The sequence below is a fragment of the Scardinius erythrophthalmus genome (assembly GCF_964197995.2).
Source record: "Scardinius erythrophthalmus genome assembly, chromosome: 1".
Taxonomy (NCBI): domain Eukaryota; kingdom Metazoa; phylum Chordata; class Actinopteri; order Cypriniformes; family Leuciscidae; genus Scardinius; species Scardinius erythrophthalmus.
Genome location: NC_138221.1, coordinates 55,249,293 through 55,276,432, shown reverse-complemented (window position 1 = coordinate 55,276,432; position 27,140 = coordinate 55,249,293). Strand labels below are relative to the sequence as shown.

Genomic DNA, 27,140 nt, shown 5'->3' with positions numbered 1-27,140 from the left:
AAAATAAAGTAATTGCCTACTTTTATTCAGCAAGGATGCATTACATTAATCAAAAGTGGCAGTTAAGGTAATGTTACAAAAGCTTTCTATGTACTTTCTAAAAGCTTTAAAACATTAATAATAATCAAAAATGTTTTTTGAGCATATTATTTCCTCAGGTAGATTACATGTTTTCTTGCGTGGCTGGATGTTAGACTCATGAACAATAATCACGTTGTTTGCATTCGGCAAAATTGATTAGCCGAAATCAAAACGTGGACAGTAAAAGGAAATTACCGTTAGCGTGAGACGAGTCCGGCTTGAAGCGGAAGCGACCAGACGGCAGAGGATGTTCGCAAATCAAACAATGATTTGTCTCAAAATAGTGATTAAAAAAAGCTGTGATTGGATGATGAAAGGTGTCGGTGATCATTCTCAAGTGTCGTGGTCAGCACTGCTGCTGTTGCTGTTGTATCAGTCAGTGGTTTATCAGCTTGTCAAAAAACGGGACACGGGAGGTCACGCACGGGACAAATAAATTAGGCCCAAAATACGGGATGTCTAATTCGGGACAGTTGGCAACCTTAGTGTAGCCTGGTTCTACCAGACTCTAGTACATTTCATTTGTACCAGTGACGTGCGGTCTGGGTAGGCAAACTAGGCACTGCCTACCCTGCCAATATTCAAAAATAAAATTGTTTATTAAATAATAAACTTGTATTTGTATTTTTACTGTTTATTCTTGTCATTTATATATGCAATATGTGTGTTATTCCAATCATTTAGACGTTATGATGACAAATGTAGCAGTTACGCATAATCAAATAAAAAACAAATTGTAGAATAAGCAGTGCTTTTACTGTCCATTCATTGCAGACGCCAAGCGAAAAACCCACGTTGCGCATGCGCACTTCGATCCTGTATTCTTTAACATGTACGTCAAAAAGCACAACTCTGCTGTGCCTTTGGACGTAAATATGGTATGCCAGTAACATCTCCGTAACATATCAGACATGGACCAATTAAAATCGAGATATCACTGGACATTTGCGCAGCTAACGTCATTAACGTTACACCACAGCTAGCCTACATGCCTAATCCCCGCGCCAAATTCAAAGCCAAAATGACAGCACCGGCCGTCATCACAGAGTTAAATGTTTTAAATTGAGAGCCAGAGACTTTGCAAACTGAAGGCCCGTAAAGACGAGTTTTACAAAGCTGTGATCGACGTCTTCACGAGGAAAGAGCGGCGTATGAATTTTATGTAGGCTACAAATAATCTACCGATTGGTGAGTCAAAAACTATTTTGGGCTTAATGTTGAATTGATAAATATGGTTGAATTAATGCAAGCCATTTGCCTTCATATTCAATTGAGCAGTGTGTGATTTTACTTTTACTTTTGCCCGCTGTGCAACAATAAGGATTAATAATGGTTGCATTCTAATGCTGGAGTGGACATCAACCGTACCGGTATGTGTGCTGCCTGTGCCGCGCTTGTGTGTGTGCGACGTGCGTGCGTGTATGTATGTATGTGTGTGTGTATGTGTGTGTGTGTGTGTGTGAGAGAGAGAGAGAGAGAGAGAATACACGCGATATACATCCTGATTTGTACATTTCTTGATATGCCGCGCTTGTGCGCAATGTTTACTGTTATTATGTATTATTAGCCTAAACAATAAATCAGGTTATCTGGCTTTCATAACTCAGTGCCTAGCCTCTTTAAGACATCACCGCACGTCACTGATTTGTACAGAGAGTCTGGCCTCGCTCCATTGAGAAACGTTTACTTCCTTGTAGGCGGGTTCTCTGTTAAAGTTCAAAACTATTGGATCTGCCCAGAGTCACTCAGGATCTGCCATAGCCAATCGCTAACGTGTGGTCGTGACGTATGTCATGCGCCGAAACCGGCCGGCGGAAACAAGAAGTCCAAATGATCAGAGGATTATGTTTAGAATAAGATGTCTGTCAACGAGAGCTGCTGGTTTTGTTAATCGAATTTAAGAGTTCAAGGAACAATTGCAAATTCTAAATGTATATTTGACACTAAGGACAGTGATGTATTCAGTCAACTGTCGAAGCTGGGTCTAATCATTAACAATACGCCGCTGCGGTCGTTTCGGATCTGCCGCAAATGCTGTACAGTGATCACCAAGCTACTGCGCGATACGGAAACAACTTTTCTGCCTCCTTCACTTGGTCCTCCATTAGTGCAACAAGAGGGGAGAAGACAACAACTATCGGCTTTGCATCCCTATCGTTCGCCTTAGCTAACTCATTCACCACTAGAACTGCCAGTCATTTTTACCGTTTTGAATTTTATATCTGCAATAACTTTGTTGAAAATATAAATACAATCCTTCTGGTGCCTGACTATTCCTAAAAGTGTCTGTATTTTCATTTAAAATGTTTTTCATATAAATTACACATAAGGCAAAAAAAAAAAAAAAAAAAAAATGAACATAGCCTATTATTTACCTATTTCGGTCATAAACGGTCATATTGACCGCACTGAATTTCGCGGTATTATTATACCAATATACGCAACAATAAAATGTGGTAAAAAATACACTAAACATAGGCTATTCAACACAAATCATTTAAATGTAATGATATTCAGAACAGAACAAGAATGTAAAAATAACTAAAGCCTTTAGTTATTTTTTCATTCTTGTTCTGTTCTGAATATCATTACATTTAAAGCAGTGGCGGATCTACGGGGTGGCAAAGGGTGGCAGCTGCCACCCCTGGGATACAGTCTTGCCACCCCTGTTGCCACCCCATTTATAAATCAGATAATATTTTTTAAGTATATTTTATGTTCATAGCCTACACGTTGAAGGCCAAGGAGACCCGCAACAAACTCCTCTCAAACAGAAATCGCCGATTTAGAATCCCCTCCCCCTCACAATGGTTTCACCCATCACTAGCACGGCAGCGACCCGCGAAAATGAAATTTCACCAGTGGCAGTCTGGGCAGGCAGCACAGTCATCTGTCTGCAGTACGCAGTGTCTTGCAACCCGATTGGAGAGACTGAGCTGCCCCAAAGCCTCTGAAGGTGAAGTGAGTTTCCCCAGGTGTAGTTTAAATACACGTTTAACTTAAAGTTACATTTGTAATGAATGTATTGTATGCTAAAGACGATTCAGCATCAGCAAAAACAGCGAGTCTATTACGTTAGCCAAAATCAGCGGTCAAATCGCTCCCTCGTGATTTGTAAGAGCACTATTCCCTTTGATTAGCCTATTTTTTTTTAGTAAAGACAAGAACAGCTTAATAAAAAATATAAAATATTGTTTGTATCCATAACGTTTACTGATGGTCGCCGTTACGCCGACGTTACGTTACAACACAATACAGTGGCAGTAAGGAGATCGATCATTTGATTAGCTAAGCAGTCCTATTAAATCCAATTCCTCTCAGATATCACAGCAATGAAACTAGGTTACAACTGGGGAAATAACAAATACAAATGGATTAAGTATGGGCGTTAATAGTTGGGAGAAAATATGATGCGTAATAATGATTAGATCTGCATTTGGTCTTAAAGAGGCAGCAGTCTAATAAACCTGCTGACGATTGCTCCATTAATGTGAATCAAATAACAAAAGGCAAAGAAAAAATCAGTCGCAGCTCTTGAATGATATAAGTTTTAATCTATCTATGATAAACTATGCAGTGTTATTTTAAATCTGACTTTATTAGATGTCTTTTTAGCCCATATTACTCCTGAACAGTAATGTCAGTAGACATTACTGAAATTAAAGCACTGGATATATAATTTGTATATTTGTTTAATTGTATACTTTTTTTTGTTTGACCATGTGTTTGTACTTTGTTTTTTGGTGTCCTATGTCTTCTGAATATAAAACACAAAAACCTGCACCCTTCTGCATAACGTATGTTTTATTTGTTTTGTTAAAGCATTGCTTTTTCTTTTGCTATAGATATTTATTTTACATTTCAAAATATAAAACAATATTAATTGTGTTCTAAATTTTTTTCCCCCTTTTTTTTAATATAACAAAAAGAACCGATATAGGCTACACTGTAAAAAATGATTTTTTGGTTAAGTAAATACTACTGAAATAAACCAATGTAATTTACATGAAAAAGTTAGTCCAGGCAATAATTAAAAAAACTAAGTAAATTCCATATCAGTACTTAATTCAAGCGAGTAGAAATGAAAGCGTACATATCTACTCAATAAAATTAAGTAAAAATTACTCAACTTTTCTGATACTGGGGTTCCCATCATGCACTGGACCTTGAATAATTAATGAGGTTCATTTTTCACTGTTTTCCAGCTGTATTTACACTGTTTTATCATTGCTTTTGTTTTCAGGATTAGTAATTTGCCATTTTGTGACATTTCAAGTAAATTTTCTGCTCAAAATGACACATTCAAACACAAAAATGATCCATCAAATGTTACCGTCATTGTGTATTGTCTACCAAGTATTGAGGTACTGTATTTGCATTTACATGAGACTTAACATCTGACATGATGTAGTATAAATTACTTAGATAATCTAAGTAAAGCACATACTATAAATGATTGGTATTATTCAATATTATTGTTTGAGTGAAATGTAATGCAAAGGAAATTTCAACTGAATTGATGTTAATCGACCTTTTACTAGCCAAGTTAAATGACTTATTATCTTTGTTACTTTCACTTAACTAGGTTAAGTAAAGTTTACTTAATTACATATTCCAAGTAAATTTAACTTAAAGATTTCTAATTAAAGCTACTGATAAATATGTTTAGGTTTTACTTGGCAAACGTTGTAAATTTACTAGCATTTTCTGAGTGAAAAAAATTAGCAAGCTTTTTTCAAGTAATTCCTACTCCAAATTTTTTACAGTGTACCGTTAAAGTATCGGATCGATAAGGAGTATTGGTAAGAGTAGTAATAACGAATGATACCTATCCCTATTGGCAGCAACAAATTAAAAGTTATGGCCAATTTAACTGTGATTAAATTCAGTATATATACGTTTGCCACCCCTCAAAAATCCCTGCCCCCCCTCTCGCCACCCCGTAAATATTTTTCTAGATCCGCCCCTGATTTAAAGCCAAAATGAAATGCTTTATAAGCGAAAGTGAAAGTAAGCGGCGTTGGGCTCACGTAACTCTCTAATTAGAATCCAAATGTTTCAACATTTTCGATGTATTTAAACGCTAAACTATTCTTTATCATAGGATTTTGAACTTCACTCACGGTCCAATATCGACGGAAAAAATCATCACACGCATAAAATGGTACGAATTGTAGCCTATAGTAGGCTACTGAGAAGCAGTTGAATTTATATGTTAGGTTGAGTATTTTATTATTATATTTTATTATGGCTATAATGAACAGGCTGCAATGCTGGAATATGGTGTGTGTGTGTCGGCGGGCGCGATCAAACAGTGGAAACATGAAAACATAGGCTAGGCTATTTTGTTCAGGGCATCTACGAATATTATTTATTTATAAATTATAATTAAACTTGTTTAAATGTACAGTATGGTGTTGTTTTCTTTTTAAAAGACATCCTAGTACAATAAATGTATTAATCTCTCAATTGGGGATTTATCATTAAAGATAGCCCAGAGCTTTGAATAGCGATCAAAATGACTGCTTGCGGCAGTTTAGTAGTTATGGAATTCTGGCACGAATTCTAGTGCTAACGGAGTGAGCTGGAAATCAAACTTTTCCCGAACCCGGTGGGGAGGAGGGCCACAACATCATTGCCACCAATAAAACTTAGCAAACATTGTTCTTGCTCCGGCTTTAACTTCTGTATAATCGGCCGTTTTGCAACAACGCACCGAATAGCTTTTCTCACGTCTTTCTCCGCTGCCATTATTCCAACTCAAACTGACGCACTACATCAACGTCATCGTTCTCAGCCACTCCCTCTGTTCGCTGATTGGTCCTACAAAAAATTTGGTTCTGGAAACCTAAGAATATACAGCAGTCCCAGACGTAGTACTGAAGGAAAATGAAATTGAGCGGAAGTACGTAGGAGGGCGGAGCCAGGCTAACCTTAGTGACAGTATCATCCTAAACCAGCAACCCTTCGCTCAACACCACCATCTACAGGCCAATGAGTGTACAGTCACTAAATGTGCACATAAATGAATTTATTTTATACCCCCCCATGGATGAAATTCTACGAAACTTAGCATACCCCCAGAGGATGTCAAGTTAATCATACACATGAAATATGGTGCAGTTCTGAACATCTCAACTGAAGATAGGGGCGATTAAAGCAGAATAATATTGCATTTTCATTTTTTATGGGAGGGGCGCAAATCACAAATGAGTGATTATGGGCTAGGTTGATGTGGGCCCTTAAGAGCAACATACCATAAAAATTTCTTCATCCTCGGTGCCACGGTTCAGGTAGTTATTTAGGAAAAACTGCATTTTTTGGGTTTGGGGGGGCCCAGTGCGGGGGGGGAGTGGCCCCCGGGGACCAAACGAAATTTTTCCGTAAAAGTCTAGTGGGGCTACATGCCCACCAAATTTCATGTTCCCCGGTGTTTCGGTGTCCCTGGTATCGTTGACGAAAAATTCACGGGGGCCCCAGCGTGGGGGGGGAAGTGGCCCCCGGGGACCAAACGAAACTTTTCCGTAAAAATCTAGTGGGGCTACATGCACACCAAATTTCATGTTCCCCGGTGTTTCGGTGTCCCTGGTATCGTTGACGAAAAATTCAGTTAGATGACGGAAAAAAAAAAAAAAAAACTTTGACAATCCCTATATGACCGCTTTCGCTAGCTAGGCTAGCGGCGGTCATAATTAATGCGTTAATTACCACGATGGGTTGAAGTCATGTAGCCTACTTCAACTTTGAATTGTCTGCTTTAATTAATCATTAGCTAATGATTTGCAAATGTATCATTATGTTATGACTTTACTAGTTGAAGCACATGACTTCAATAAAGAAATAAAGGTTCTTTATTTTCATCTATGGTTCCATGAAGAAACTTATCCCTGGAACCTATCCATTAAACAAAAGGATTATAGTAAGAACTCGTATGTTGAATGTCTTTCGAATGTTTTTCACTTGGGGAAAAAAGGCTCTTTTAAAAACTTTTCACTGAACTTTCGGGAAACAAAACTGGGTTGTCAATGACATCACTGCGGAAAAAAAACCGTTATTTTAAGTGTGAATTTACTGTCGTTTGAACTACAGAATATCGTGTGTTTTATAGTGTCATCGGAAATCCTGAATCATGATGGGACATACAAGCGCAAACTGTGGGGGGAAATACGGACTGGTAGCTTTTGAAACGTCGACGCCACCAGAATTCGGCAGAACACCCGAAATCCGCGCCAGACCAATAATTATAGGCTAATTTTCATGCCAATAACTTGTCATAAAGAGAGATGACGAATTATTATAAGACATACACAAGGATAGAGTGGGTGTGGATGGGTTAAAATTTAATTCACCTGTAAGGAAGTCACGCGCAATAGTCTGTTCAGAGTCCTCGCGCTTCACTAGTGCGCGCGCGAGCTAGAGCGTGTACAGTTCAGTTTCCTGGCGAGTGTAGTCAACAGTTAAGAGGCAAACACAGAGAAACACTACATGCGTTGAGAAACAAACGAATTGACTGGCACATGTAGGAACAGCATGGGGAGATCACACCTGTCTGTCAGGTAAGATATTTAACTGCTCAGGTTTTTGCTGGTTTGATAATGCTGTTTATATCGTAACCAGTAATGTCAAATTACTTGAGTGCACTTTGTGAGCTGTCTACTAGTCACATGGGCTTTTAAATGTTCGTGTTTCACCTTGTTAGTTCACCCTGCCTCGATATGAATCCTAGACAGATTTGATTTTTTTTTTTTTTAATGATGAATGCCAATAACAACGTTTCAGGATGTTTATGGCAGATTATGTGAAAAATACACAATTTAATGATGGCACGTGCAGGAGCATAAAAATAGTTAAAAATAAGTATTTATATTATATTTGCTATAATATTCCACACAATTGAAGGGAAAAATGCCAATAGCCTATTCCAAAAAAACAAAACAAAAATTCGAAATGTAGACAGATTTGGCTGATGTATCATAGATCCATAAGGTTTCAAGATGTCACATTGTATATTTGTAAACCCTTGTATTATGTTCTAAGTTATACATTTACAACAACATTGATTGGACATGCACAACATATTTTAAATATGGAGTTGTGAGAGCCTTTATTTCCTCTTTTTTGTGATGAATATGCTAGTGAAACACCTTTAAAAAAAAACTGGAGCTTGATTTTGTCCATGGGGAATTGATTAGATGGTTGGGTCAGTGTCATTTGCTAGTGGTGGGATGTCATGTGAGTGATCCCCACTCAAGTAAACACGTCATTAAAGAGAAGATGCTGCAAGGAAGGCTTATTTACCTCCCCAAGGGAGGGTTATTTTAGTTATTTTGATTAAAGATTACTAGGGCAAAAAAAATGGATGTGCACATATAAGTCATATATAATAAATAGTGCAATATTTCATAAAAAAAAATAAGAATAGTCCATTTTGATTTCATGTTGACTTTAATAATTATATAGGCAAACTTACTAATAGGCAAAAGAAGGAGAGACAGACTATATAGGACTTCTTTATAGGATCCTATCCATGTGTGTATTCAAAGTATATAATGCCTTTACAACTTACAAATAAGCATTTTTTTTAACTTTCAGACACTTTCAAAGTTCTTTTTAGGACAGTTTTTATTTTCATTTTTATTTGTATTCTTTGTATCCTTCTTAATTATTCTATATAATTTGTCCCACGGAGAAAAAAATTGTTACAGTATTTTGTCTCAGAGTTCAGCTAAAAAGCAGAGTTATCTAAAAAGAAATAGGGTGACCCATCTGGAAGTTACAGGCCCTCAATGCCAGAATAGCTCCTAACAAACCACAGAGCAGCGATACAAACTACAACTGAAATGCTGAGGAATGGAGATAAACAAGACAAGTGTTTCTTTAGCATAACGGCATAAGAAGTGCACATATTGAAGTTCCATGAAGATCTGAATGGCAGTGAAGTGACGTCACGTGATAATGACAATACTACTACTACACATACTCATACTCAACATACTTTTTTAGCAATCATGAAGTACTTTGCTACTCAAGAGAGTATGTGATTTCGAATGCAGGCAATAACACAAACATACAACTTACAGTGGTATTGTTCAGTTTACTTTGCCTTTCATCCATAGTTCTTTGCAACACAGTTGCATAAAGCTCTGCAGTTGTCTTAAATGTGTCTGGCTCAAGGCCAAAACAGTGATGAGGGTCCTCCTACAAATGTGTGATTATTCACCAGAACACAAAACTTGGGCATTTGAAAGGCCTGACGTGTATAATACACAAAACCATTTGTCTATTAAAGGAGAACTCCGGTCAATTTTAACATTGAGCTCATTTTTTTGTAAATTTGGAGTGCTGTCAATACAGAGAACAACGACAAAAATCGGTGTTGCCTACACCGTGTTATCCTCTTTTTAAAATTTGCGCCCTGTTGACTTCAATGGGGCAAGTTTTAAACTTAACATCCTTGATGTGTCATTACAAGTGCCCAGCCAATGTGAGCGATTCCTTTAGAGTTAACACGGGTGAATCTGACTGCAGTAAATGTGAAAAATATGAATAAAAATGAAGTTAATTCGGGCAGCGCACATACCTGTATTTACATCCTGTTTTCGGTTGAAGTCCATAGTAGTCGATTGTCGAGTTCACACGCGTGATCATAGGTAGCTAAACATATGCGCGTGAACTCGACAATCGACTACTTTGGACTTCAACCGAAAACAGGATGTAGGCTAAATACAGGTATGAGCGCTGGCTCAATTAACTTTATTTTTATTAATATCTTTCACATCTACTGCAGTCAGATTCACTCGTGTTCACTCTAAAGGAATCGCTCACATTGGCTGTGCTCTTGTAATGACATAAGAGGCTAAAAGCAGGTTTAAAGTCGGCATGAAACGGAAGTTGAGATTGTAATTTTTTCCTTGTTGTGACGTATATCCGAGTGAGAAAAAAATGTAGGGCGGGGCTTGATTTCGTCCTTCGGGAATTGATTGGATCGTTGGAGGTTGGGCGTTGCAAACAAAATGGAGGCAGATTTGAATGCCAGTTTACATTCAGTTGTGGAGGATTTCTCTCCACCGGAATCCCCACCGTTACCCTCCCATGAAGGATTTTTTATTTTTGTTTTATTATTCCCGTGAACCAAGATGAATCAAGTCAAGTTATCAGCCTTATTAGACATTCTCTGTTATCAGTCAAGTTCACCCTCGAGAGCATCTCGATAGCCGCACCCTTTCGCCATGGCACGTGACCGAAAGAGAAGAGAGGTCGTTTCGAGGGGGCAGGGAAGGGTAATGTATTTGATTAAAGATTATAAGGGTACATTAATTTAAAAAAAATAATGAAGTGCACAGATAAATCATTTATAATAAACACTACAATATTACATATAAAAAGAAGATTTGTCAAATTTGATTTCATGCTGACTTTAAAACTTGCCCCATTGAAGTCAACAGGGTGCAAATTTTAAAAAGAGGATAACACGGTGTAGGCAACACCGATTTTTGTCGTTGTTCTCTGTATTGACAGCACTCCAAATTTACAAAAAAAATGAGCTCAATGTTAAAATTGACCGGAGTTCTCCTTTAAGACCGATTTGTGAAATTAGCCTCTGAGTTTGCACTACTGCACTTGTGGGTGGTGAGTTGCAAGCAAGGTCTTAGGGTTTGTGAAAGTGAAACTCTACTATGTGCAAATTGATTGCAGCACAATCAGACACCCTTACACAAAGTGGCAAAATGTGTCAGAACATGGTTCATAATGCAAGTATACTTTGCATTTTCTGTGTGTTTTCTCTTTCAGGTTAACTGCTCTCATGGTGGAGCAACGGTTTGAAGAGTTTCTTCTTTTGATCGGAAGTTCTTCCATATAAGCAAATTATTACACTGACATGACAACGAAACGGAAATAGACTATACAATTGTGAATCCTGATGTCTAGTTTACTTCGCCCCAAACAAAACTCTATTTCAAATATTGGTAACACTTTACAATAAGGTTTAATTTGTTAACATTAGTTAATGTATTAACTAACATGAACTAACCATGAGCAATACATTTGTTACTGTATTTCAAATTTTTTGGTAACATTAGTTAATAAAAAAAGCAGCTGTTCATTGTTTGTTCATGTTAGTTCACAGTGCGTTAAGTAAGGGATAATGTAGTGCGAGACGGTTGTTATAGCGAATACAACCCCGACAGGCTGATCAGCCTGAAGGGGTTGTATTCGCTATAACAACCGCCTCGCTCTACATTATCCCGCTTATTACATGGCTACCCACCAAATAAATCAATAATTTTACACAAAATATTGATTTTAAAAGGAGTTTATTGATTTAAAAACGATTGTACTGCTTCCACTAAGGAAAATAGTCCGTTCGGTCTCTACGGTTAGAATCCTGCGTCCATAGCAACGCTCTGTTTTTCATGGCAACGGTGTGTTATACTTCGCAGCGGTCTGTTATCAAGAAATAACAGACCGCATTCAACCAAGCCATGTAATAACTAATGTTAACAAGATTTTAATAAAGTATTAGTAAATGCTTAAAGGGGTCATATTATGATTCTAAAAAGAACATTATTTTGTGTATTTGGTTTAATGCAACGTGTTTACGTGATTTTTGGTTTAAAAAAAGTCACACATACCATACATTATTGTTGTTCCTCTATGCCCCGCCTTTCTGAAACTTTTTTAGAAAATGTTTACAAAGCTCATCGTTCTGAAAAGCGCGGTGTGCTCTGATTGGCCAGCGATCCAGTGCATTGTGATTGGCCCGAATACCTTATGCTTGTGATGGAAATGTTACGCCCCTTACCATATTTGCAACATCAGCTCCCAAAGCAATTATGACAGCTGATAATGTCGGCACTACCTTATCAATTCGAGCCCGAATCTGATGCGGAAAATGCAGATGACCAAGCTGATCAATCAACTTTGCCAGCGCGACTGGACGAGAACGTATCAGTATTATTTCATTGGGGGCATAATAACTGATTATAATGACTTATACCGTCTTTTTACACGTTGCGCCACGCTATGGGTGTGAGAACACTATGTAAACATAAAACCATGTCTGCATTTGTGATCGTAGAAACGACAAACAATCGCTACTTTACTATACTGCTCAAAACTCGTGTTCGAATAGTCAGTAGCAAATTGTTAAAATATGAAAACATACTTACAGGCTGTGTCTGTGAGTCAGAAGCGCCAGACTATACTTGCAAAGATGCCTCACTTTTTAGAATCAGCCTTTGTGCACAAGCTGCCCTTGTACTCTCTGGAAACAGTCCTCCGAAAAATGTGCAGTGTTGTAAATAAAGCTTAACCGCTGTTTTCTAATTGTGTCCTCTTTTGGAAGGCCAAACAAAGTAGTTTGGCTTTCGCAACGAAAAACACAATTTGATATCTCTAACTTTAGCAAATCCATGCAATAATTATTTCTCAAAATCGCTCATTGTGTTCTAGCGCTGTAACAACTAATCGATTTAATCGATTATTATCGATAATGAAAATAATCGACTACTAATTTGATTATCGATTAGTCGTGTCGTGGGAAACCAACAGCCATTCATGTCACTTTATAGTGGTAAAAAACGCATATGGAAAATAGACACAGAGTGAGCTGCCGTGGATCAAAAACATGATTCAAGTTGTCTGAAACATGAAAATGCTTTATAAGCACTTAAAAAAAAAAGCATAGGAGCTTGCCCTGTCTCTGACAGATGAGTGTGCTGTTTTAATGCCTCTGACACATGTTTTCTTTGGGGCATAAATTTTACTGTTATATATCCAGTGCTTGAAGTTGGCAGGTACGCAGTGCCTAATTTCGATCTGTACCTGATTGCTTAATCCTAACACCTCCCCCACACCTAATCCTAAACCTACTGCGGACTTGAGGGGTAATAATCTGGTGGGGGTCAGAATTTGGCACAACACCGGCACTTCTATATTTTAATCTGTAGCGTACCCTTACTTTTCTTGCATACCGGTGTTGTGCCGAATTCTAACCCCCGCCAAATTATTACTCCCGAATTGGTGGGTTTAGTTGTGGGGGAGGGGTTAGGGGTGGGGTTAGGATCAGGTAGCAACTTCAACGAGGTGTTAATACTTTGGCAGGCTGTCAAAATGCGACTCAACACCGGCACTTCTCGCATGTTGCTATAGTGCTCTGACTGCCAACACCGTCACCCAAACCGGAACGCAAAAGCATATTCTAAGAACAAAGCGAGTTTTGTAAAACTTGACTGACTTGAGTTGCTTGACATGACATGTTTGACATGGCAAACAGACAGAGCAAAATTCTCTAAAATACATATTTTGCTAAAATATTTTTTGTTAGAAGTTAAGTATTGGTTTAAAATTCTACTTATTTTTACTTACTTGAGCTTACTTTCTACTTAGCAGTATCAATAAATTGTTGGAATTACCCATTAATGTAACATAATTACTAGTTCAGACGAGTGAATTAATGTGTTCTTCATACCTCATCCAACATTTTTGTGCATTTGTTTTTGTTTTTAATTTAGTCCTTTTAATTTCTGCTTTATAATAATAAGCAATCAGTTGTTTTTAGGTTTAGAATTTTTGCTTAGAGCATAGCCTAGATACATTTACTAGATTCAGCCCTGTTGTGTTCACACTTGGTGTCTTTTAAACTATTTAGAAAACCTTTGAAAAACGTTGTTCAGATTCAAGTGAAGCAGGTTAAGCATGTACAAGAAGACATCCAGGTGTTCAAATCACAATCTAAATCTTGAAACTTGAAGAGTATCTTAAACATTTGGTTAACTCCACTACTTAAATGAAAGTGTTTGAACTCAAATGCAAAACAACTAAAAGGAAAATAATGCGGTTTCTAGAACATTCCATTTAGAGAGTGAAATTTTGTGTGATCAGGAAACACCTGGGTGATTCTCGCGAAATTAGACTTATGAGGTGTCATGAAGCATTTCGATGATAAAAGTAAATGCTAAATAAGAAGACTACAGTTATAAACATCTCTTCATGAACTATTTTGCACATAATTTCAAATAAAATCATAAATACCAATTTTGTTGTTTTTTCCACATTTAAGGGGAAATTTCTCATTACCGCAACGTGTCCATGACTGGATTTGGGTTCTTTGAGATGGAAATATTTATAATTAACAAATTTAAGAAAAATAAAAAGCTTCAGTGCATGTTATACTATAAACATACAACATGTTACAGTAAAGATACATGTGTTATTTGGTGATCATTGGTAAATGCAGTGACAATAATAAGGAATATAAATGTGTCCAAGACCAATTTTCTCATCCTCCGCAACAATTTTCAATCATTGTCTAACATTAAAAATCTTCTAAAAATAATGGTTATAGTAAGTTCAGACCTTAATCTTATATGTGCAAAAAGAAAATTGGCTTCAAGGGCATTTAAAAAATTCTGACGCTGGACACTTTCTAAATCTGGATTTCGTGAGAATCACCCACCTGTGCTTGGAGCAAACAGCTCTGAGATATAACTTAGCCTACCTCTGCACTTTTTTTTTTTTTTTTTACTATTTGGTTTCTGCTATGTTTCCTAAATGCTGAAACTCCTTTGTTTGTGTCTCTTTTTGTTGGAATGCCAGTGAAGTTGATATAATCTAAACTCATATCAGGTGGCTCAGATATGACCACATGATATAACCCTAGGCTATTTTTGTCATGTTTGTCAGTTTGTGGTCTTTCTCGCTCCAGTTATCATTGGCCGTGCACGTATGAATGTACAGGAAAAGGTGTGTTTTATGGATTTCCTTTGTCTGAATAAAGTAACATGTTTGATTCGCAATAATCAGCCGAGGGTGGTGTTTTATACAGACCTCTGTGTGCATATTTATTTAGAGTAATTGAGGATGTATTGCCTTTTACTAAAGTGAACATCACCGTTACTGTTGCTTATATTACTATTAGTTCCAAGTAAGAAGTTTCTCTCGCTGTTTATACTGTGAACACGATTTATATAAAAATCACGTGGCTTATTGAGGAGATTTCAGGTATTACTTTTGTAAATAACTTGTGATTTTGGCCTGGATGTTTAATCTGTGCATGCACTACCTGTGCATTAAAACTGTTTAATGCACAGGTAGTTCCAGGAAGTTTAATCACTGTTCTATATTACAAATTTTTTTAATATCTGACACAATTTATGAAACTTGTGCAAAAAATGCAAAACATTACAGATCTCTTCACTTCATTCAAAACTATTTGAACTTTTAAAAAGATTGTTTTTTTGCGTAGCACCTTCACACAAACCATCAAATTATTAGCCACATACATGCAAAACTGCACACGGATGTGAAAATGTAAAACAATACTCTTGTCTCTTTTGTATGTTCAGTGTGCCATGAGTGTACAGTAGTTTGTCGCGCATACATGTATGTGCACAAACAGTGTATATGCACAACTGATCAACTTTACAGTTATTGAACTGAACTGAATCAACACTGAACTGACTTGAGCTGAATAATGACACTATTGGCTTGTTAGAGCTGCTTTACAGAAGAATTTGAATATGTTACTGTGAAGCTGCTTTGAAACAATCTGTATTGTATAAAGTCCTACACAAATAAAGCTGACTTGACTTGTATGCATATTCAGTATACATTTACAAAATAAACAGAAATCCAAGGGTCAAAAATGTATTTGTTTCTCAAAACATTGAGTTTTGAGTTTCTAATGATCAATTAATTTACACTATAAACAGAAATGCAAGAGGCTAAAATAATTTCTTTCTTTCTGAAAACATTGAGTTTTGATTTCTATGTTTTCACACATGATCGTTAGGTGTAGGTTAATCAGGAAATTATTTTGGCATTTAAATAGCAGTGTTTTCTAAATGAAACACAAGATGTGTTCGTTTTGAGTGAAGTGTCTGATGTAGAGAACTGTGTTTAGCATTTTGCAGAAAGTTTGTTTTACAAATGCAAACTGAGTGTAAACCCTTAATGCTATGGTATTCTGCGTGGTTGCAGAGCATTGCTATGTGGTTACTAAGATATTCTGTGATAGCTTGTTAGGAAGTATAGATGAAAGGCATAAGACAGAGTCTGCAAAACTGCAAGCACATTATATGCTTTACAGGCTGCAAGTATTTTATATCCAAACAAAGATTTGTTTGGATCTAATTGGTGATGCTGCCCCTAAAAACCACCATCAGTGTGTGTGTGTGTGTGTGTGTGTGTGTGTGTGTGTGTGTGTGTGTGTGTGTGTGTGTGTGTGTGTATGTGTGTGTGTGTGTGTGTGTGTGTGTGTGTGTGTGTGTGTGTGTGTGTGTGTGTGAGAGAGAGAGAGAGAGAGAGAGAAAACTAAAACAAACCAGTTTCAATTAAGAATTGTGTGTGTGTGTGTGTGTGTGTGTGTGTGTGTGTGTGTGTGTGAGAGAGAGAGAGAGAGAGAGAGAGAGAGAGAGAGAGAGAGAGAGAGAGAGAGAGAGAGAGAGAGAGAGAGAGAGAGAGAGAGAGAGAGAGAGAGAGAGAGAGAGAGAGAGAGAGAGAGAGAGAGAGAGAGAGAGAGAGAGAGAGAGAGAGAGAGAGAGAGAGAGAGAGAGAGAGAAACAAAACTAAAACAAACCATAATCCTCTTTCTCAGTTTAGGTCTACAGAATGGCAAAGGAGGTTACGGGTGTTCTGCATCTGTGTGTGTGTTCCCAAAGCAAGAGAACAGAGCTTTTGTACAGGCTGAGAAAAAAAGTTGACATTTGAGAATTAGAAGAGGGAGAGCCTGGCAGAAAAAAGGAGTCATTGTGCCCCAGGCATGGGTGCCCTCTGAAGAAACACACACATGCTCATTACACATTCTCAGATGGGAAGTGAGAACAGAGGATGATGGTCAACATTATAGTTTATTCTGCACTAAAGATAATAAGGATTTGCTGGATGCCCTTTTTACATGTCACTCAAAAATGAAAATTCAGTCATTCTGTCACTCTCCTTCATATAGTTGCAAAACTCTATGATGCTGTTTTTTTAGGTAAAACACAGAAGGATCTCCCTCACCATTCAGAAAAAAAAAATGGCAAGACAAACGCCATGGCAGGATTTTCATCTTTGACTGATGTGTTCAAAAGGGTGTGGTCAAACTAAAATTACTATTACTATAAACTATAACTATTTTATTAACTGTATATATATATATATATATATATATTATATATACATATGCATGTATATATTTAAGTACATACACACACATGCATGTATATATTTAAGAAATATTTGCATGTATATACTGTGTATATATATTTATATTATATATAATTTATATTATATATAAATATTTTCTATATAAATAACACATTGTCTTAAATATATATATGCATGTGTATTTATATATAGAAAATAATTATACTCCGTACACAGACATAAATTATGTAAACACAAACTTTGATTTTGGATGCGATTAATCGCGATTAATCGTTTGACAGCCCTAATATATATATATATATATATATATATATATATATATATATATATATATATATATATATATATATATAGTAGTCTTCAAAAAGTTTTCATGTGTACTAAAAAATAAATATATAGTGTCTCTCCATAAGTTTCTTAAACAAATGATGGTAAGGTATAAAACGATAATGATTTCTTTACAAGATCATTGAATTGTAAGCACTGGTCTGATAAGAATAAGCGTTGGTTACCAGATGGTCTTTGTCTGCAAACTTGAACTCTGTTGGTTTAGTTGGGACAACCATAAACTGCAGATCCTTCAAATATACCCTTTTGTGTTCGGTGGAACAAGCAAGAACAAGCATTTAATCTGCCCCATTACTTCATCTGCTAAAAATAAGTTTTGCAACAAGAGCTTTGGAATATTTGAAAGCTCATATGTCCTGAGTCATACCTTAACCAGCACCATTGTAGCTTCACCTGTATTTCATGAGTGATGGCCACAAAAAAGCCTTCAGCTTTTCACAATATCAAGGTTAAGCATGCTATACAAAATAAGCTCAGGCAAGCACATGCCTGTACTGGCGGGTCTTCCTGTAAATGTAACTTTGTGATGTTTTAGAACCAGCACATTGATGCTCTCACGATCTTAAAATCTTACGAAGTGAGGTCGTACGAATTCGTATGAATTAGCCACCTCGTGAAATACGTACGAATTGCTGCGAGATTGGGTTGAACAAACACAAAACCACCCAGTAAAATCAGTGTCTTGTGGTTTCATGACACAGAAAACAAGATCAGACTGGTTTTAATACTTTATTGGGTAGGATAAAGTAAGATAACTGTCCTTTTTTCTTAAGTTGTGCTCTTGACAAATAGAAATGACATGGTTTAACCAACCCAGTGGTTCCCAAACTGGGCGGCAATGCTAAGGGATAGTGTACAGTCAGCAGATTGTTATACAAAAGATAATCGATAAGATAATCAAAAGATAATCAAAAGATAAATTGTTATACAAAAGATAATTGAACAAAATATTAAGTTGACATTTTATAACCTCAAGAATACCCGCTTAAACGGTCTGTTATTACAGACATCCCACCTCTTCTTGAAGTTCCGGTAGTCTCCCACATTTAAGCTGTGTCCCAATTCAGAGGCTGCATCCTTCGAAGGCCGCGAAGGTTGGACCGAGTGTTGTTAAATGGAACGGTCTAGCCTACGGAGGATTGTTCTTGTCACCTAGCAACTGTGATTAACGTTACATTTGTAACTTTTTACTGCACTTTTTTGAAAGTTATATTCAACTATTTAAAAACAAAAACTCTATTCATTTTCTCCATAGGGAATTTGATTTTTAACGATAACTTCTCGTTAAAAAGCTACAGATTGTTAATTGATAATATTTGCTTCTGTTGAAGACGTCAGCCCACGTTTTTTCAACTTAGTTTTAAAATAATCGTGTTTAACAGCTATAATCGTGGTTCTCACCTCCCTCTTCTCAGGTTTTGGCACCATTGTAACAAAAGTTTTGTTGATAAGGAAAAAAGGAGGCGGGAACCAGCAAACGATCAACAAATTTAGTTTTGTTGTTTGATTATTGTGTCATTAAAGTAAAGCGGTGGCCCCATACGGATGACTGTCATCCTTCACTGTCATCACTCTAGGGATGGGAACGACACGGGATTTGGGAAATCGACTGTCGAGGCCCATGTGTCGACTTTTTGTCGGATTGTCGGCCTTTTTTTCTTTTTTTAAAAAAAAAAGCAGCAGCAATGCGGAGGGTGGAAAATATTCTACATCGAAATTAAGGCCAAATGCGGGTAGATTTTCTGTTTGGGGAGTAAATCTCAAAAGGCTATCCGCCACACTGGCGGGTGAATGTTCATAACAAAATATGAAATTTTAAGCGCGCACGCACGAGCAGAGAGAGAGAGAGCGAGTCCCGGCCAGGCGTCCTTTTGACAAGCATCCTTGACAGGGCGGCCAGAGCTTCTTTGCAGCCGGCGTAGCGTGTACGTAGCCTACCTACAGTTAACGCTCTTTCTGTTGACGGCGCTGGGGAAAAAACTCCCGCCACTGTAAGAAGCTGTCGCCCCGCACCATTTGTGTCCTCCTGAGCACCCATCAAAGCCGTGCAGAACATCTTCAGCACTCGCGGATCGTGCATATTTCCGCTGCTGCTTCTGTTTACACACCATGGTCGTTCTTTTCTCGAGAAAAGGAGTTTTCTCATAGCGTTTGCAACGCAATAGTCGTTCCCTTATCTCTCAGGGAACCGAGGTTAAAGTAACCGAGGAAATGTAATAAATTAAAAGGCAAAAAAAAAAAAAAAAAAATGCAATTTGGAAATCCCACAAGTCCCGCCCCCTCGACATGTCGACACTCTATTTTTTTTGTCGAGTGGAGCATGTGTCGAATGTCGGTCGTTTTGTCGATAAAAAATCCCATCCCTACATCACTCCTCCTTTTATTCTTCCTGAGCTCCTCCGTGGGACTCGAGACAGGTGTGGAGGCGTAGCTCAGCTCCCGTCACCGTATCCTCGAGTGGAGGCAAGACAGAAGAGTTCGAGGGCGATTTCACTGTTTTATATGATTTGACTGTAACGAACCACAAACATGATGCATGGAAAAGAAACTGTCGACAGTCTCAGTGAGTTTAATTCATACATTTATAGTTCGAGTGTTGTAGTTTTATGATCTAGTAGTTTCCCCTGCATTATGTTGACTATTAGGGACAAGAAAATTGATTATTTGTCAAATTCGGATGACCTTTTAGTAATTTATGACAGTATAAATGAGTTTAATTTGTAGATTGATTGATCGTTAATCTAGTAAGTTATTTAATCCACTGAACACTGCTGTGTGTAATATAAAAACACTCTCCCAACAGCAAACTGTTTCTTTTGAGCTTAATTCCTAGTCAAATTAAAATAATATAGTTGTATCACTTGTGATGGTGTTTTGTATAGATGTGGCCAGACAAGCAGTCTACCAATAACATTAGAGCGACAGCAAAGTCCACAAGTGACTTCACAGTATAGAGACTAGCGACATACAGCGACAAAATCGCTGGCTGTGTGAACGGGGCTTATGGGGCCACGTGGGTCACTCAATCAGCAGACATGTAACGTGCGATTAGAGTGATTGACAAGTTACAAAAAAATATGACCTTTTCAGCTCATGATGAACCTGAACATGGGAGGCCCCTGAACTTGAAGCCCCTGGGTTTCAGCCCAGGTAAGCCCGTGCATTAATGCGGCCTTGATCGTCATAGTTGGGTAAACTTCTATAGCGGTAAATGAGAGCATACATTAAAATAGCAAAAGAAAAACTCCATAATGGTGTTTTCGCAACTTCCAAAAAGAGGGGGAAAAACTGAGAGAGATTGATAACGGCAGTCGGAAGAGAGAACAATGTCAAATTGACCATCACTCCTACAGCTCCTGTATTAAAAAACACCCCCACAGCAGCCTTAACTAGTTTCTTGTAATTTGATGCAAAGGTAATATAATACAAAGTAAGGTGTTATAAATTTACATTTTTTATTTTTTTTAAATGAAAATATTAAAAACTTTGCAGGATTTACGATGCTGATGATCGTTAAAAAAACATCACCACAGTCTGTGAAAAGGATAGCATACACTATTTAAATGATTATTGAATTAAACAATCTTTGTCATGGGATTGGCTACACTTTGTTCGCAGTTTGAACGTTCTCAATTAGCTCTGTTGCTAATTCCAAAACGTCATTTTAGAGCTAGTAACAGAGGCTTGAGCCACTGATAACAGACTAATGCAGTTATGAGAGAGAGAGAGAGAGAGAGAGAGAGAGAGAGAGAGAGAGAGAGAGAGAGAGAGAGAGAGAGATTGAGAGATTACGTTTACAAGCCACACATGTATGAAGTATTCAGCCGTGGAAATGTATTTTTCTTTGTCGGTCAATCATATTCAAGTATTCAACAGCCCTGTAGTATAAATATAAATAATGTATAAATATTTCAGTATTTAAAGTCAGTCTTGAGTCTTTTTGTTAATTATTGATAATTGAAGACACACTGACCTTTGCACCATATAAAACCATGCTTGAACTAATGTGTGATCGTATCATTTGTAGTTAAGCAATAGCTCTTGTTTGTCCTGTTCAGTAGTAACACCGGAAGCTGAGAGAAACTGGTTATAAGAGAAAAACTGGTTATAAGAGAAAAACTGAACATACAGGTTAGGAGAATTATTCACTCAGCCTCTCTCAGCCAAAAGAAAAAGAAGCAATTAACTTTTGTGTCAGAGGATTTGTGTTCATGCTAACTTCATGCTAAGTGTTCATTGTGTATGTAGGCTATTGTTTCCACCTTTTTTATTTCCTTTTTTGAAAGTAACAAGTTACAGCAGTAAAACCACTTCCTTGATTCTTCTCATGTCCACCCAAGTCCATTTATCTCGAGGTTTTAGTTTCCTCCAAACCTGCTTATTTTCCACAGCGTTCTTGTACTAGTAAAATAATGTTTATTGACACCATTAACTTTTCATATATATGCAAATATTGCACTAAGGCCAGACCTTTGCCTCTTTGGAGAGACGATTTGAGAACTGTCAATGTAATAAAGGCATAAACTGCAGTTTGCACAGTGGAAAGACCAGTACTTGACAGTTTGGGCTTGTTATGCTGGTTATGCTTGAAATGTTAGACACTTTTCTTGTCAAATAAGGAAGAGTCAAATGAAGAAAAATAGTTTCATTTTCTACCACATATATTTGCTCAGCTTGCTCACAGAACGTAAGGGGCCATTCACACGAAAGAAGAGTCAGTCAGATTGTTTCCGCTAGTCTTTCCCATGGTTGCTAATGTTGCACAACACTGCTCATATTTCATGGGCTAAGACAAAAGCACCTCAGTGACACCCGGGATCCTAAATGTCATTGCGTTAACTTTCTGCTAATTAATTACCTGCTACTTTGAACCGAGAAGACACTTTGACAGCCAGACTATTTAAAGAAATGAGTGACACACTTACTCTTTGAAATTGGATGTTAGTGACTGAGTTTGTTTTTGTCCAACTAACAGAATTCTACCTGTGTTATAGGATACGAATAAGGAAGCATAAGGTCTTCCTGTTGTGCTTACTGGGGATTTGTGTCATTTCCTTCCTTCATTACTACAAAGCCCTGCACAATATTTCACTGCTGCAGGAGCTCTCGTCTTCCTCCACCCATCTAAAGACCCTGAAGGTGTTCAATGGGATCTTCTGGGGTTTTCCGACTACTGTCTTCCACTCCCAACAAGACTTCAACAGACACAGCCACCTGAAGGTAGAGGCGATGAGGGTGAAAGAAGTTTTAATCGGAGGTCTTCTACCTGACCTGTCCGTTATCTCATCTCAGAGTACAACTGCTTCCTCATGTGACTTAATGAACAGGTTTAGTCATGACTCTAAGAGTATTTATATAGAGAGCAGGTTATTTTGTGGTTAGCATAAAGGTTACTAGTTGGGTCACATGGTCTCATCTACAGACTTCAGCTTTATATAAACAGTATATTATACAGTCATGTGAAAAGGAAAGTAGACTACAACCTTTTGTATTCTATGGTTTTACGTATCAGGACATAGTATAAAATCATCTGGTCCTTGGCAGGTCTTAAGATTAGGTAAATACAGCCTCAGGTGAACAACAACACATGACATATTACACCGTGTTATTTATTTATTTAACAAAATGGAGAAGCCACAGTGGAAAGACCAGTACTTGACAGTTTGGGCTTGTTATGCTTGAAATGTTAGACACCAACCCGATTGAAATCAACCCGACAGACCTCAACCCGATTGAAATTAATGACACCTTAAGAGAGCTGTGCATCAACAAATGCCCACAAGAATCAATGAACTTAAGCAACATTGCAAAGAAGGGCGAGCCAAAAATTCCTACTGATAAAGTCATAGAAAATGATGGTTGCCAAAAATAAATCATAGGGTGTACATAGTTTGTCACGCCTGGCTTCTCCATTTTGGAGAGGTGTCAAAAGTATTCACATTCATTACTCAGGTAGAAGTATAGATACTAGGGTTTAAAAAGACTTCTGTAGAAGTTGAAGTATGAACTCATGCTTTTTACTCAAGTAAAAGTATAAAAAATAATTATTTCAAAACTACTTAAAGTATAAAAGTAATGTAAGGAAAAAAATCTCTCTCTCTCTCTCTTCAATTGCATCAAAATGTAAGGAGTACAAGTAAAAAGTCGTCTGAAAAAGAATTACTCCAGTAAAGTATAGATACCCCAAATTTCTACTTAAGTAAGGTAACGAAGTATTTGTACTTCGTTACTTGACACCTCTGTTTTTTTGTCAAGTGTCATGTGTTGTTGTTCATCTAAAATTGTATGCGTCTAAGTAACTGACAGATTAGCTAACAATACTGAATGTCACAGCTCTCAAAAATGTCACTTGTCTACAAATATATTAAACTGTATTTCTAATAATAATCTTCTTTTCCTCCAAACAGAATCAATATGACTTAAATGTGATTCTGCCAGATCCTCCAGGTGGGAAACTTCATGAACGTACCTTTGTACTCCATGATGATTCCACACCCTTTTTCATCCACACCAAATCCGGAGCTGTGTGCTTCCGTGAGGGTACGGATATGGCCGCCACTGCTTCTCACCGCAGGTTACTGCAACATAACTCCAAAGACGACACAATCAATGCAGGCAAGAAGGAGGTTCAGTGTCCCTGTCGGCAGGGTTGGCACGGCCCTCACTGTGGCATACCTACAATTGTGTATCACTCCAATCTCCCGTCCAAGTCAAAAGTAAAACCCAGAAAAGTTCCACGTCGAGTCATCAATGCCATCAACATCAACCATGAGTTTGACCTACTACACGCTCGATTTCACGAACTTGCAGATGTTGTGGACGTGTTTTTGGTTTGCGAATCCAACTTTACCGCGTACGGGGACACAAGACCTCTATATTTCCGGCACCTGCTCCTAAACGGAACGTTCGATTACATTAAGCACAAGATTCTGTACGTCTTCCTGGACCACTTTCCAGTGGGCGGCCGTGAGGACGGCTGGATCATGGATGATTACCTGCGCACATATTTGACCAAAAATGGAATGTCAAGGATTGAGGGCCTCAAAGCGGATGACGTTTTCATCATCGATGATGCAGATGAAATTCCTGCTCGAGATGGAATCCTTTTCCTCAAACTCTACAACGGCTGGTCGGAACCGGTTGGGATACACATGCGCAAATCCCTATATGGATTTTACTGGAGGCAGTTCGGAACGCTAAACATCTTATCTGCTTGCACGGCAGCTATGCTCTTTAAGGTTTACAAGGGTGATGGGATTCTCCTTCGCCGCCGATCCTATTATTCCATGTCGGGATTCCGGGAATATGAGAACTCCACAGGACGCATTCTAGTACCGTGGGCCATCGGAAGCCCTGTTCACTATGCTGGATGGCACTGCTCTTGGTGTTTCAAACCAGAAGGGATTTATTACAAGCTCGTATCAGCTCAGAATGGAGACTTCCCACGTTGGGGCGATTACAGTGAGAAACGGAATATAAGTTATATTAAAGAGTTAATACGTACAGGAGGTTGGTTTGATGGGTCTGTACCAAACTACCCACCCACAAACCCCAAAGAGCATATGTACGCTCCCAAATACCTCCTGGATAACTATAATAAATATCGCTACTTGCTGGAGAACCTGTTTGCCAAAGAGAAACGTTAAGAGAAACGGATCTGTTTCAAATAGGCATTTACTAAGTTTACCTGATAGTTTCTGTATCCTAATGATTATGTATTCAAAATGGAGACCTAGAGAGAGTGTTACAGTCAAATCGGGACTGTGGTAAAAACTGCCTTAGTGCATTAGTTGCATTGATGCTTTGATTCTTAAGATAAGTCATCACTATTCTCTTTCCAGTAAAAAAAATCATCCTTTAAAATCAGCATGAAGCCAAAATGGCCAAATATTTTTATGGAATATTACTGTATTTATCCATTATTATTTTAAAATGAATATGCTCTCATAATCTTGAATCAAAATAACTTTACCTCCCTCTTGCAGCTCATCTCATCTCTTATGATGTGTTCACTGGCGTCAGGGTGGGAGAACCTGTCACTCACATGACATCACACCAATAGCAAACCACAACCATCCAATCAATTCCCCATGGACAAAATCAAGTCCCACCCTACAATTTATTTTGTTGTTTGAGAAGCCGTTTCACTCGGAAACACTTCACAATATAGCAGAAAAGACTATTACAACTTTCCTTTCATGCCAACTTTAAACAAGACAAATAATATAAAAACAATAGTAATATAAAATACATTCTTATTTATACAAAATAATATGTAAATACTTGTTTTCAGAGAATATATCTTAATATTATTTTATTTTATTTTTTTCTTACCTCGTTGACAAATTTCTAATTTTAAAATTGGATGGATTCGTGGCCTTCATTGTCTTGTTTGTACAAGATGATTAAAAAAACTCTTAATGAGTATTGTTTATATTTCTCATTATTTTTACACTTTAAATGACAATGATATTGCAGCTGCAATGCCACTTTCATGTCCACTGAACTATGGCCCCATCACAGTCTGTAAGATCTTGCTGATGGCTTGAGTTTCAAGGCTTTCACAGGGTCTGTCATGCTCTGTGGGCTTGGATACAGATACGTTAAGCATTAGCTGTAAGTATCACTGATGTGAATCTTGTAGATTGTGCTTTGAAACCGGAACTCCAGTCAGGAACTGAGTTTACTGTGTCAGCAAAGTTAGCAGCAACAGGAAAGAAATTATGAGATAACAAACATAGCCAAGACAAATGGGAAGTTTTAGAAAGCATGGCATTAAAAAGGGCATTCAAACCTTGAGGTTCAAAATGAAGAGAATTCAGTTGTTCATGTGTGTGAATTCAATTATTAGTTCATGCGTTCCCTGGGAATCGAACCCATGAACTTAGTGTAGTTTGCGCCGTGCTCTAGGTTACTGTTTGAGCGGAGGGAATTCTTTCACAAAGTTAACTTCCACTTTGCCAGTTAAAATGATATTGCATTAGACCAATGTTTAATTTAAATGCAGCTATTTTTAAGTGTTAACTTTAATATTGGCCTCATCCATAATGTTTCCTCTTTTCCCGTCATTGACGGAATTTTCCGGGTTTCCGTGTTTTCACTGTTTTACGGTAGAGGGCGCTATTACGCATCTTCTGAGAATGTATCTCCTGAACACACATGCACAAACATGCAATGTCATAATAATTTGCATATGTAAAATAACGTAATCACAAACATTAAACAGCATATAAATCAAAACTGCCTAACGTTATACTGAAAAAAAAATAGACCCAAGACGGGCTGTAGGACTGTGCAAGCAAGGACTCGATCTACTCCATCTATGTTTTGATCATCGTTCTGAATAATGGTGCGCTCAAGTCCTCCTGGGTGGGAAGTTCATACCAGAGCCCGTCTACGGACATTCTCTGTTCATACTTACGAAGTCGTGTTTACGACGGCCGGTGCGTTCTCGTCACTTTCGTCGGAGTAAGATGTCGGTGTATATACCTCCTCTTAATTAATTAAACAAAAATACAGCAAGTTTCTACTCTAGTTCTAGAAAATGAAGAACAAAGAAA

At 37.6% G+C, this 27,140-nt stretch overlaps 1 protein-coding gene across 1 annotated transcript; it reads left to right on the top strand.

The window, feature by feature from the left end:
• Positions 1–7,530: 7,530 nt before the first annotated feature.
• mgat3a (beta-1,4-mannosyl-glycoprotein 4-beta-N-acetylglucosaminyltransferase a) lies at positions 7,531–25,342 on the top strand. Its single transcript, XM_081367578.1, has 3 exons — positions 7,531–7,637; positions 22,575–22,800; positions 23,988–25,342. Exons 1-3 carry the CDS (start codon positions 7,612–7,614, stop codon positions 25,224–25,226), a joined length of 1,491 nt encoding a protein of 496 aa, XP_081223704.1. The 5' UTR covers positions 7,531–7,611; the 3' UTR covers positions 25,227–25,342.
• Positions 25,343–27,140: the final 1,798 nt, after the last annotated feature.

What these genes read in the sequence shown, in the direction of transcription:
- mgat3a (XM_081367578.1), top strand. Translation starts at nt 7,612, where the DNA reads ATGGGGAGATCACACCTGTCTGTCAG. An exon ending in AGATCACACCTGTCTGTCAG is followed by an intron (nt 7,638 to 22,574) that starts GTAAGATATTTA and finishes CCTGTGTTATAG; the next exon opens with GATACGAATAAGGAAGCATA. An exon ending in ACAGACACAGCCACCTGAAG is followed by an intron (nt 22,801 to 23,987) that starts GTAGAGGCGATG and finishes TCCTCCAAACAG; the next exon opens with AATCAATATGACTTAAATGT.